Here is a 13,947-nt window from a genome sequence, read left to right as displayed (position 1 = left end):
ATCACAGATCTTCAACACTGATGAATTCTTAAAAAAATGGATGCACTACTGAGAGCAATCCATCCTTGCCTATCAAGTTTATTAAGTTCAATTGATTATGAATTACTTTTAAAAAACCACAAATTTGTTAGATGAATTCTATCTATACAGTTGGCAAAATATATTGGATGCTAAACAAAAAAAAAAAATTTCCAAGGGGATTAAAGCCTTCAAGTCCACAAAAAGCAAAACACAGTAAACAATTCAAAACATTTTTTCGAGTGTTTTTTATAAATTGTTTATCTGGCACATTTTTTGGTTTGTTTCCTTAGATTTGACATTTTCACAAAAGTTTAGGAGAGTAACTTAAATTTTTTTTTGAAATAAAAAAAAAAAAACGATTATGGCCGCCGAGAAAAGAAAATGGAGTTACCTTCATATAGTTTTATCATGATACATGTGAAACTTAACTCTTTTCTACTCAATTTGTGAAATGTTTTATATCACCATAAAATTTTTAAGTTTGTGTGAAGGTAAGCTTTCAACTTTCATTTGCAGCCGCACTAACCATTTAATATTGCCGTTAACATTGCATATTATTGCCAATTTTAATGTCTTTGTAGTCGTTACATCCTACACAATGTGTGGCGCTAGTTTGCTATGCAAGATTAGCCACCGGTCAGCCTACAACTAACTGCTCATTCACTACAGTCGTAAAACTGATTAGCACTAGACAGCAAAGTGGGTAGTCTAGTAAATGTAAGCGCATAGTTTGGAGTACATAAAATCACTACAAAGATTTATAACAGGAAAAGAGTATACATAGGTAGAGGGTCATCTATAGTGCTGTTTTTTATAGTTGAAATTGCAATACAATTTTGCAGGCTCCACGTAAGTTAAGCCTTGTTTGAAATTTTTTTTAATGATGAATGAATTTCGAGGGGGTTTCAAGGGCGGGGAACTGGCTTAAAATACAAATAAGGCAACCTAAGTTCGGGTGTAACCAAACTTTAAATACTCAGCTTGGAGCTTCTTTCTTCCAGCTTCAGTTTTTTGACACTAACTATAATCAAAAGTGGGCGTGTTTATTGATTGAAAAAAGATATAATGCCTCGGGGCAGCTTAAGCGCAGACCATACGACCATATGACGCAGGAGAATGAACGCGGATGGCAATTAAGATGAATATTTTGGCGCGATGAAGTCAAAATAAGTACATGCATAGCAACTAGTAAATATTTATTATTATATAACTATTATTTAATTACTTTAAAGTTATTAGTATGTGTTTACATACACACATAAGTGTATGCATAATAATTTAATTACTTTATTGCAGTTTAACTAAATTAAACTTCGGGTAATAATGTTGTATATCACATAACTTGAATTCTGAAATTACTAAAATTCATGCATCGCTTAGCGTTAATAACTCATCATAGAAGTATATTAGGGTAGTTCAAAAAAGCACAGACCAGTAGAGTTGAAAAAAAATGTTGACCTAGAAATAAGACTATAACTTTATAAAGACTTTTTATGGTTTAAGTTTGAATATGGTGTCTGACATTCACTACGCCGTTTACTCATAAAAATTTCTTACCATTCAAAACTTTAATATATTATTTTAGTTCAGAAGCCACAGGATGTGGGAAATGGAACCTGTGCACTCTCATTCAGCTAATGAGTTTGATCACAAAAGCGCATGCAGATAAAGATTTATAATTTTGGCAATAGGTTTTCTTATCCGCTTCTTGTAAAAGTAGGAGCACCCCCTCCTTTTTATAAACATTGTATTTGTACAAAAAAATTTGTTTGAGTCAGGGATTTTTTAATGATTTTTCCGTGGAGTTCCAGTCCGATATAAATTTCTTTGTAATTTTACTTCCCACATATTCCGGGCTTAAAATTTTCGATACGGTTTTTTTTGCTCATCCTTGAAGCCCAATTGATTGAGGCAGCATTAACCTGCTGATGTATGGAGGCTCAAAATGGAAAAACAAAAATTTTACTGAGATTGTTCGGAAAAATCTCTAAAAAGTACCATTCTCATAACAATATTTGTCGATAAATTTGCATGGTTTAAGAGAAGTTCAACTACAATAAAAAGTTTCTGAAGTTTAAGGTCGTTGATAAGAAGGGTGAGTAGGGGGAACGCTTTTCCAATTAATACCGTAAATTATATTTCAAATGTTGTAAATTTGTCTGAAAACGATATCAATACAAGTACTTCCTAAGTTCAAGGATGTAGCTTAGGAAGGGGGGGGGGGAGGGGGGGGAGGGGAGGGGATCCTTTGGAGGCGCAGGGATAATGATATATTTAAAAAAAACCTTTCGAATTTGGAAAATTTGAGAGCAAGTTTGATCTAACTTCCGGGGGGTTAGAGACTTGCACACACACAGTTCAAGTGAAAATGCAACAATGTGATAAAAAAACTTCTGCATGCGATGAAATAATTAAAAAACTCATACGAGACTTGGAATCTTGAGATCGGTTTTCATGTGACTTCGCGACAGCCTACTAACCTAAAAGTTTGAACATAGCTTACGGGTTCCAGATGTTTAGAAAATTAATTTTACGTGACTTATCTTTGAGCTAGAAACTTAAGACCTTAAACTCAATTCAGGTCACCCTGACAATACAAGATAATGGTTAAAAATTGTTGCTAGGTGGCGCACAGGTAGATATATTAAAAAAATTTTACTGATCTAATGGAACCTTGCGATAAATTTTTGAAAACTACTTGTAAACTTCACATTTTTTAAGAAATGGGACAATGTAACCAAAGGAAAAAAATTCCGCTGGGTGTTGCACACATCGAAATACATAATTATAAATTTCATACGTGATTTGTATTTTCGATAATTGGGTTAGAGATCTGAAAATTAAAAACACTCTTCAGAGTTCAATGACAGTTGAACACATTTGACAAAATGTTTCGCTATCCGCTAGATGTCACACGGATTTAGATTTTTCGAAATATCCTATGGATTGTGTGGAATATACTGCGATAAATTTTTGAGATGCTTTCCATCAGCTCCAAACTTAATACTTCATACGTAGTTGAGAGCCCGATTGCAATGCATTTCGTAAGAAGAAAAACTCTTATAAAACTGGTCAATATTGCAATCACGTTTCACAGCATTTAACACAAAACTCAAAAATGCAACAAAAGGAGAAAAAAGTTCCTCTGGGCGGCACACGGAGCGAGATAAGAACATAGCTCAAACTAGATTTGAGATATTTCGAACGATTTTATATAACTTTCGATAAAGATAGAGGCTTAAAATTTTAAACGTTTTCAGAGGCCAAAAGGAAGTGAAAAAGTTCCGTCAGAGGGCGCAAAGATGAAAGTATGAAAAAAAAAAAACGGTCCCACTTGTTGGACGGACATAACCTTCTAAACGGTTAAGCGCCAATTAAGTAAGTGATTATAATGGACAGAAGGACAATACAATAACAGCATCAGTTCGTCCACGAAGCTCAAGGGAGTCTAATAATTGCAGGGCGCTCTCTCAGATATAATTACAAAACTGTAGATTTATAAAGGACTGATCACAAAACACAAATTTGATAAGTTTATGAGCATAGCTAGCAGGAGTTGGATCAATAAGCAAATATGCAAGTATGTTTTTTTTTACCCACTCTAATGTACATAATTAAATTTATTTCTGTAAAAATTTTACGTATTTACATAGTGTACATACATATACAACACGTTTTACGCACATAAGTCACTAAGTACTCAATTAAACTATTACAACTCTGAAGTTTAAAACCTCACTTGACGATGTCAAGAGCCTCCTTGGTTGGGGGGAAGTATGCATTTGAGTGTTTTTTTTTATTCTATATATGTACGTACTTGGAACGCTTTGCTTTCGGCATAGAAAATAAAATAAACACGTGATGATAAATATACATAATTAAAAGGAAGATTCGAATATCAACAGACTCTTTGATTCATTATTTGTTTTGTTAGAGTGCAATTCACAAACTCAACAAACCTAATCCAATCAGTGTCAATAACACCGAACAATAGCAACAACAGGAACAATAATACAAACAGAATAAATACGCCTGGCTTTAAAGTTCAAGGCAGCACAATAAAGTTAAGCGTCACTTCAATCAGCAACCAGGAATATGCATTACTACTGCCATCACAATCACCAGTAAAAGCAACAACTATAACAAAAGCAAAAAGTGCCAATAGTGACCAAGCATGCTTGAATTGCATTGAGATTGGCAATCATTGTTTGTTATTGTCTGTCGGGGTTAACATCCAATATCTCCAGTCTGTCCCACTATCAATGTGTAAATTGATTATGGGAGAAAAAGAAGGAACAAAGTGCTATGAATAATCGAATACAAAATGAAAAGAGATACTACAAATCAAATGAAATCAATAATTAAATATATATGTGCCAGTATTAGGATGTGCGTTATTTGCATGAAGAAGCATTTTTGTTGGTCGACAAAAGCAACAAGAATTATACTGACTCAAAATGTTTCAGTTTAGGTTTTTGTATCGTTCAGGAAATTAATATCCGTTTCGGTATCGGGGTCGCAGTAAACAGTTGAAATTGGAAGAAAAACAGCAGCAGAAGTTAAGTTCTGAGCCACTCAACCCATTGGAATAAGTAGAGTTTCAGTTTTTTCAAGTTCTGAAAAATTGGCGTCATTTAAGTTCTTGAGTCAAATTTGACGCTGGTGGTACATTTGTAGTGTACAAGAAATTTAACATACGAGAAATACTGTCCAAAAAGCCCAAAATAATAACTGATTTACAATGGGTCAAATTTGACTCGAAAATTTTATTTGTACAAAGTTAGTTATAGTTGGAAAAGTTGTTAATATTTATATGAGCCCGAAATTATTAGTACCATCCTACTTTTTAAAATGTACAAAAGTCATACAACAACAAAAGGATAAACCGCATACTTTTCCGCGTAGAAGACTTTCTTCCGAAAATGGGTTCCTGTGATTGAAGCGGTTCTTTCTTACTTCCTGGGTCTTAGGTCATTTTCTTTCTCTATACAATTGGTTTTTAAGAAACTTTCCGATGAAACTTGGACACAGATCAAACAACAATACAAGATGTTAAAAAAAAATACGCTGTGTGGCGCACTGATCAAGTTATTACGAAAGCTCGCTAAGAACAAATGGACAAATGGCTAAGCTTAAACTAAGTTTGACTTGAGTTTAGTAAAATTTAAACTCCAGTTAAACTACGCAGCAGTTTTTCAGTCATAGCTTAACGCCGCAACATTGTGTTTGTTTTATTATCTAGATAATTTGTAGATACGGCAACAGCTGGATTTTGTTTACCCAACAAACATGGACAAAAATTTATGCAGAGAAATATATATATAGTTCCGGAGGTGATATCCAACATCATTATTTAATTCCTTTTCAAACCAGATAGTTCTCGGGTTGATATCCAACTTAATTTTCGAATCACTATCCAACCTTTGAGAAATTTTGTAAAATTTAGAGTTCTCGAGTTGATCTCCAACGTTGTTATCGGTATCAAATTATTATCCAACTTTCCAGAGATTTTGAGAAATGTACAGTTCTCAAATGAATATTCAACACATTTCTCCAGTTGATATCCTACACTGGATATCGAGTTGAGGTGGAGTTGAAAAAAAAAATCTCCAAGGTGGTATCACCAAAACAAACAGCTGTTTATTGTGAGAAATAAACACCTGGTTGATAGCAGTAATGAAGCGTAATTAATCAAAAATAAATTATATATATTTTATTTAATTTTCGTGAAAATACTGTAGTATGGAATTTTACATTTGAGTTCAGTTAGAGGACCACACGTTGTTGATTAAATTTTGTCAACTTAAGTACTTAATAGCATTTTTTGCTTTATAAAAAATTCCCTCTTTTGCTGAGTACGCTATGATTCTCGAGTTGTGCCACTGTTTCGAAACAACTCTTGAGATTTTAGAAGTATGCCTAGTTATCAACATGAGCTCTAATGGTACTCAAGTCCAAATGTTGTTGGGTATACTCGAAACCATTTCGAACGAACGCAAACAACTCATAGGTTAACTAGAGTTTAAACCTCTGAAAAACTGCAGAATAAGTTTAAGCGTAGTTTAACTAACAAACTGAGTTAAACTTGTACTGAAAAACCCGGCCTAAGTATCGTCCTGGTAAGTTTGATACTTGAAACTTTGAACATAACTCAGCTACAGTGCACCATGTGCCGTAAAAAAGGTGGCGTACAGATCGAAATATATAGAAATTTAAGACTAAACTTAAAATATTGCAATCGATTTTGAATTAAATCTCCGAGAGATCAAACCTAGTCCGGATACCACTGAAAATGCAGCATCGTGTAAAAAACATCTCGTTAGGTGGCGCACTGTTGGATATATTTGTAAAGTTGCTTTTAAACTATGTTACCGGTAGGTGGCGTATGGAATGGGATATTTAGGAAACTCAAAATGAATTTGGAATCTTGCAGACGAGTTTGAAGTAACTTCTCGGCGAGGTTGAAACCTTAAATTCTGATTATAGCTCAGAACCCAATGATAATTTAACAAAAGTTAAAAATTTTCTGCTAGGTGACGCTCGTGCCGAGAAACGAAAAAGATTCGTTCGAAACGAAGGAATCAAAAAAGTAATTTCGCGATGTGCTAGACCCTTGTACTTTGAAACATATTTCAGGTTCTACATTTATGGATTGAAATAATTCCAAAATTTATTCAAACTTGATGGAATTTTATAATAATAATAAGCTCCTCAAACTTAATACGTAGGTAAGACATCGGTGACAAGTGCAGTAAAAGGATCTTGTAAGAGTTTAGAAATCATCCGGTCGCAAAGAGCCAGAAAAAAAAGTTTGAACAACTATGATTTAAATGAAGTTAGAAGTCTGGTGCAATTTGTGAACTAGATAATTTGTTATTTTTAACTTTAGTTTGTCGCTGCTTGGCTATTAGTCTAACGTGTAAAATGAAGTAAACCAGCGTAATCTGCCTCTCAAAACTCGAGTGTACAAAAATATCAGAAACTCTGCTTTTGAAATCATCAAACAATGATTCACGATATTTCGAAACCATATTGATAAAACTTGGCAGTGAACTAGAGACTTGAAATTCGGAGTCCGTTCACAACGCAATGCGCTAGAAAAAATATGTCGCTAGGTGGCACACGGTTAAAGATTCCGGTGACAATGCAGCAAGGTACAAAAAAAACGCAATAATTCAAGACTGATAGCAACTCAAACTACCCGGAGTCAGTATCACACTCTTCTGCCAGTTTTGCTGTTCCTTATTACCAATAAATCCATTTCAACATTCTCTGATGACTGCTCTTGTCTGATTGCTTTTATAAGTAAATTTCATTTTAGTTTCCAATGCATAATACAATATGCAGCTGCCGTTAGAAAATGGCAACAAATGTAAAGGAAAGTTGCATTTGTTATTCCCTCTCAACGTCAGCTTAAAGTTCAAATGGATTTGCGTTTTGAATTCGATATATTGATATGTATGTTTTGTGTATGTTTGTGTACATTAGATCTCTTCGAAAATATAAAGGTTAGCGGAATACCTATGTGCTCGAATATTCCTGTAGGAAAGTTTGAAAAAGAGTGATTTTTTCGTCCTTTTAGTCCCATCTTCAATATGCAAAGAAAATTATTCTTGCATAATACCCTAAAATCTTACCGCAGTACCAAAGTTATGACCTTAAGTATAGCCACAGATCAATGAGGGTATAGTTTTCTAATACGATCTAATATAAGCATCGTATACTTGAAAACCCATTTGTTCTCACTGAGGCGCGATTGAGCTAATATGAACATCAATCACAAAATGAAGTCAATCTAGCCAATACACCCACAGACACGACAAATAGATGCGACTAATTTAACATTACGTAATATCTAATATCTTTAATACGATGGCGTCAAAAGAAGCTACATCTAGGTTAACTCTTAAAATGTGTGATAATTGTACACAGTTGTAAGGCTATCCAATAGTCAGCCAGGCTCCCTCAGCTTGGTGAGTGGATAATTTTAAGCTTGAGTGTGTTACAGCACTTAATGATGCAGGGCATATACCTCAAGATATTGCATTTTTTAATATCCTTCAATTAAAGTTCATTTCCATAAAAAAGTTCTTTAAACTCGCTGTTTCACACCTCAATCAATATTATTTGGCAATCATAAAATAATTCCGAGTTGAATAAACTAACAAAACTTTACAAATTCATTCTCACGTCGTTAATAAACATTTTGAATAATACAGAGCTGATGGACAAGATGTTCTATAAAAAATGATCCATAAAAGGGATGTCGCGAATGTGGAATTTTTCGCGGTTGCGAGTGCTGATGCGGATGCCTGCAACTAAAAAGCTCGTTTTTTGTACGAAGCTTTCTTACGCGTGCTTTCAGCTTTCATTCATTAGGTAAGTTGGGATAGGTTAAAAGGGACTGTACCGAGAATGTGCATCCCAAACCGAGAATGTCCCGCCAACCGGCCTACTGTGATGTATGTAACCATCACTGTACCAGTTAACGCGAATCAAACCACTGCGTTGAGTCAATAAATTTCACTATTGGCCTTATTTCGAGAGCAACCCATCTCATTTTACTTAGTGCCGGACAGTGGCACAGAAAATGCGACACGCTTTCCTCCTCCTCAATACATCTGCAGCTGCGGCATTAATCGTAAGATTTGATGTCCATCCTAGCAGCGAGAGTACCTATCAAACCAGTGACCAATGCAAAAAAAAAAAATGCATCACCCTTTTCCGTCTTCTAACGCAGGTGTCTCCGAAAATATCGTCCGCGTAAGCAATCACCGTATCGCCCTCCCCCACCAAGGGATGCAGCGGAGAGTGAACACTTCTCTACGCGGGGCCTCTATTTACCAGCCTTTTATAGGCAGGCTCGTTAAGACCGAAGTGATTGATTCCGTCAGAATATTTAAAAGCCACCTGCTATATACAGATGCTAGGCACTATAGAGCAGTTTCGGCTGCGAAAGGAAGCGATGAGTCGATCTATCTCCTCATAAAGTCTTTCTAAAGTTTTAAGAAGAAAGGAAGATAGGTATATGAGCCAGATGTCTTTCGGTTTTGAGTACGAGGCATTCCTTGTTTTTGCTATTTTCTCGGACTCGAACTAAACGCCGAACTACAACAAAATTCGTGTATCTATCATATCACTTATTTCATAATTCGATGAAAATGCGGAGGGGTGACATAAGGTCAACGGACATAACGTAAATTGACATTACGACCACTTCAAATGGGCATAAAGTCAATTAAAGCTTTGATCATATAAAATGGTCATAAGTTCAAACTAGAAAAAATCATAAAGTCAACTCTTTTTTTGTTAAGTATCCATAAACTCAATTAGTATATATTTTGGTTTTATTTCAGTGAAGCTTGCGCGATGAGGTTCTGCCTGCGGTAAGAGCTTTTTTAACAAATAGCTTCCAAACCTATTTGAAGCGGCCACAAAGCCAATTGATCTTATGACCACTTGAAGTGGCAATAACATAAAGAAAATAATGGTGTACGGATCGTGCTTTGAAGTTAGCCCCCCTTAAATTTTTGCGAACACCAATGCGGATGAACAACTAACTAATACGAAATTTTCGTGTTTGCGAGAGCGAATATTCGCAAAGTTAGTAATACTGAAGTGAGTTGAGAAGCAACAAGATTTTAATCCGCAAAACAAATAAACAGAGCAAAGAAAGCAGCAAAGGCTTCAATCGCTATCAATTAGAAAGTGAATGCAAAAATCTGAAAACTGTAGAAATGTTCGCAAAGCAGCAACGCGTCAAACGTAAAAACAACAGATGTCAGATAAACAGATTAACTTTATGAATTGCATCGATGATGAGTGAGAAGATCTGACGCGTTGCCTTTGAGAGTTGGCGAGACGTAAAAATACGTGTGATCAGCTGACATTTTCAAGTGCGGCGAGCGCGCGCTGCTACTATACAGACACTTTCACCAAGGAAAAAAACATGTTTACACTTTTACACAACCAGTAAAAAAAAAATAAAACCAGAACACTTTGGAATGAGCACAATACTAACAACGTATCGCCAGCATCATATATATTGTACGGACGGACATAGTAGGTGCGTTCCAGTTGCGGACGCTTCAACAGTACATCATAAGGTTTGTATATTTTAGTTGAGAACAAAGAGTGGCATTGACATCAAGTATTTGCAGCGCGCGTAACATTAAATGAAAACGAGAAATCGAAGCTGTGAGCTCATAATTTATATATCAGTGTAATAAACGTAAAATGCTTTATTAAAATTGCAGGGCGCGTTTGCGGTGTAACGAAATGAAGTGCGCGCATAATTACGTTTCAGTTTGTGTGGTTTTCGGAATTTTACTGGTTGCACATGTAGCCGGTGCGCCTGCTACAAATATGAACGCGCCACAAAACATTGACGTTGATACGCTTTATATGCAACAATTGTTGGGTAATTTGAATACAAGCGTTGATCCGTGCGAAGACTTTTATACATACGCATGTGGTAATTGGGCGGAACACAATGACGCCGACGCCTATGTTGATGTACCCGGTTATATGGATCATAAAGTGAATGAACAATTGTTGGAAGCTTTGCTGGTGGAGAAAGCTAAAAATGAAAGAGCTAGTATAGCGCAGCAAGCTTGGCGTTACTATGAATCGTGCATAAATCTGAAAACGCCTGCGCTCAATGCATTCTTGCGTTATGTACAAAAAGCATTGCATTTTGAATGGCCCATATTTCGTGCACACTGGCAACAACCATGGCAGAATGCTACACAATTTGATTGGTTGCGCATAATTGGTAGTTTGCACTCGTATGCGCTTAATGGTGTTTTTATAATGCAACATGTAAATGCGCGTCTCACAAATGGTACGCACTACTTGCTCGAATTGCATGCGCAACCACCGCTAACAACTATTACGCCAGCTCTTATACTACGCGCCAAAGATGTTGAGAGTATATTTATGAACTTTGGTTTGACAGAAGCGGAAGCGCATAACATCAGCGCTAATGTTATAGCGCTTGAGGAAACAATGAATGAAGCAGCCATGCGCGCTGTTACGCTACACACTGCTAATACGCTAAGTTTGAATATGAGTGTTGCTGCAATGAATGAAACGCGCGCCAATTTAACAAGTTTAGAAATGAATGTTGGTGATTTGTTAGAATTAGTGCCGCAAATTGATTGGCTTAAGTACTTTGCGCATGCGCTTGGGCGCGAGGTAGACTTAGAGGAGCAGCTGTTGCAAACTTACTCATATGATTTACCTTATTTTCGTCAATTACCCACGCTGCTTGGCGCGCACTCAAATGAAACGATAGCCTACTATATAATGTTGAAATTCATGCATCAGTTAAGCGCTGATTTGCCTACTGCCTCACCGAACGCGGATAAGTCGATGCATTGCGTGCGCTTGTTACGCGGTTATATGCCACTTGCGGCAAATTTCTTATACGAAGAACATTATTATAAACATCGACGCGCTGCAAGTGACATTGCATTACAAAGCATGTATAACAAATTGCGCGCGCATTTTAAGCAATTAGTTGCTGTAAATACGCTTAAATTGAGTGCAACAGAGCGCGCTTATATTTTAGATGAATTAGATGGCATGCAGTTGCGTATTGGCAATGTGCCACATGACGCTGAAAATTTGACGCGCATTGTTACCGCCTACTATGCGGATGTGCACATGAACGCTAGCGATTTCTATAGCAATCACATACAATTAATACATAGCAATATGCGTCGTATGCAAGCAAAGTTACTGAATATGCCGCGCGCACCGAATGCAACGAATCAGCTGATTTACGAGCATGATTTCGAAACTGCGATTTCTTCGTCACCAGTAAAAATATTCGATAATGTAGTGCTTGTGCCGTATGGTTACTTACAATTGCCACTGTATGATCACCGCATGGACGCTTTGTTGCAGTACTCGCTTATTGGCTTCATACTCGCTCATGAAATAATGCACGCTTATGATCTGTTTCACATTATTTACGATCGACATGGTAAGTTTAATGCGCTTGGTTTGGATGTGGCGCATCATTATTGGGGTTTCATAAATTGTTCAAAGCAAACAGATTTGAATGACGTACTCTCTGAGAATATGGCTGATGTTGCAGGATTGCGTTTGGCTTTTGAAACTTATTTTAGTTTAATTGAAGCAGGTGACGCATCGATAGCTGAAAAATTTGATATCGCTACGCCCATTGATCTCGCGCATAATGAAATCGAACCAAATATCGCATCCTTCCAATACACCGAGCACTCATCAGCACTTTCCTCAAATCTTAGCAACTTTACGCGTCCTCAGTTATTCTTTATTAATTCGGTGCAGTTTTTATGCGCCAATATGCAGCGCATTGGAACGCTCGATGTACAAACACTAAACCTTGGCCATGACATGCATGATGTACGTGTACGTCGTAATTGGGCAAATTTGGAACATTTCGCGACCGCATTTCAATGTGCACGAGATACGCCAATGAACCCACGCGAGCAATGTCGTTGGTGGTAAGCTGCTTATACTGTGCTTGCGCCCGCGCGGTCATTCGATCTATGCGTGTGGTTTGTGGTTGGTCATTATGTGGTAATGGCGCTCGTTCATAAACGGATTACTATTTTCTATTTCAAACATTTGAATATATAGTATGCGCTTTTTTGTGCTCATGTATACTTATGCCTACATTGAAATACTTGAGGGTGGCTTAAAAAGTTTTTTACTTTGTCAATACATTCCACAAAAAATATTAATATTAATTTTAATTTTAATTAAATACATGGTAATAATTTTAATCCTAATTGATCGCTTTATAGTTTGGTTTTATTTATAAATCGGTTATTAATTATTGTAAGTATTTGTGGATACTTGCCGCCAATGCTGAATAGTTTTAAGTTGGAATTTTTCTGAAAAAAACAAAAAAAATGAAATAATGTAGTAAAACATAATAAAATTATGTCCATTAAATTATTTATTAAATACATGGTGTATGCTCATTGAATGTGCGAATTAGCGTAAGTGCCTACCAGTGGTGTTCAACAGCGTTTCAAAGTATATAGACAGGTCTGGCTAATATCACCAGCTTTCCGGCGCTAACGTCACGACCTCAGCGCTATGATCGGCATCAACTTAATTGCGTTCAAGGCCAGTTTTTTCAAATACATATATTTCAAATATGTAATTCTACATGAATGAGTGCATAGTTGTCATGGATAACAGAAAAAGTTTTTTGCGAATAGTAGATTGAGGTATGTAAAACCTCGTTTTAATACCAATGGTAGGCATTAGCATCGTCCGAACTTTTTCTACAAGAGTACGGTTAAAGCGCTCTGCAACTCTTTTTTTGCTGATGTGAGTACGCCATTGTGCATTCTACCCATATCCCCTTCAGTTTATACCATTGTTGTTGGGATGAACAATACTCACGAGCTTGATCCATAGGTACCCTTGATATTGATTTGCCGAACGTTGCTGTTACCATCGTCTTATATTCCTTAAATACTTCAAATATCTGAGTATTCTTCTTTATTAAGCAACGCAAGTTTAAAGGATACTTCAAATGGAATTCTTCAATTTAGAGGAACTGGTTTTGATGAATGGCAATTTCGAGTTAAAATTCATCTGAAGTCTCTGAATCTTGGGGACGTTTTAACGGGCGATCAACCAACAGCGGAGGAGGTTAAGGCGGAATTACTTAAACGGGATAGGAAAGCTATGGAACGGCTAGTGGCGTTCGTGCATAATGATTGTCTCAGCTACATAAGGGAGAAGAAATCCGCTAAGCTAATGTTGAATAGTCTCCACGAAGCTTTCGCAAAGAAGTGTCTTCTCTCACAACTATTGATACGGCAGCTCACAACGCTACGTATACGCGAGGATAAATCATTGGCATTCGATTGGTTCGCCAGCTCAATCTATCTGGAGCAGTGTTTTAGCGCAATTATT

General features: G+C 36.4%; 1 protein-coding gene across 2 annotated transcripts; it reads left to right on the top strand.

Annotated features, from left to right (window-relative positions):
- The first annotated feature begins 9,215 nt into the window (after positions 1–9,215).
- On the top strand, positions 9,216–12,907 carry LOC137243427 (neprilysin-1-like). 2 transcript variants are annotated; one of them, XM_067771208.1, is made up of 3 exons: positions 9,216–10,127; positions 10,182–10,218; positions 10,278–12,907. In XM_067771208.1, the coding sequence occupies exon 3, from the start codon at positions 10,300–10,302 to the stop codon at positions 12,517–12,519; it is 2,220 nt and encodes a 739-aa protein (XP_067627309.1). In that variant the 5' UTR covers positions 9,216–10,127; positions 10,182–10,218; positions 10,278–10,299; the 3' UTR covers positions 12,520–12,907. The 2 variants fall into 2 exon arrangements, with proteins under 2 accessions (XP_067627309.1, XP_067627300.1); XM_067771199.1 differs by having other exon boundaries at positions 9,216–10,218.
- Positions 12,908–13,947: the final 1,040 nt, after the last annotated feature.

Source organism: Eurosta solidaginis, chromosome 1, assembly GCF_040869045.1.
Source record: "Eurosta solidaginis isolate ZX-2024a chromosome 1, ASM4086904v1, whole genome shotgun sequence".
Classification (NCBI taxonomy): domain Eukaryota; kingdom Metazoa; phylum Arthropoda; class Insecta; order Diptera; family Tephritidae; genus Eurosta; species Eurosta solidaginis.
The sequence above is the reverse complement of the archived record's forward strand: the minus strand, read 5'-3'. Positions and strand labels throughout refer to the sequence as shown.

What these genes read in the sequence shown, in the direction of transcription:
- LOC137243427 (XM_067771208.1), top strand. Translation starts at nt 10,300, where the DNA reads ATGAAGTGCGCGCATAATTACGTTTCAGTTTGTGTGGTTTTCGGAATT.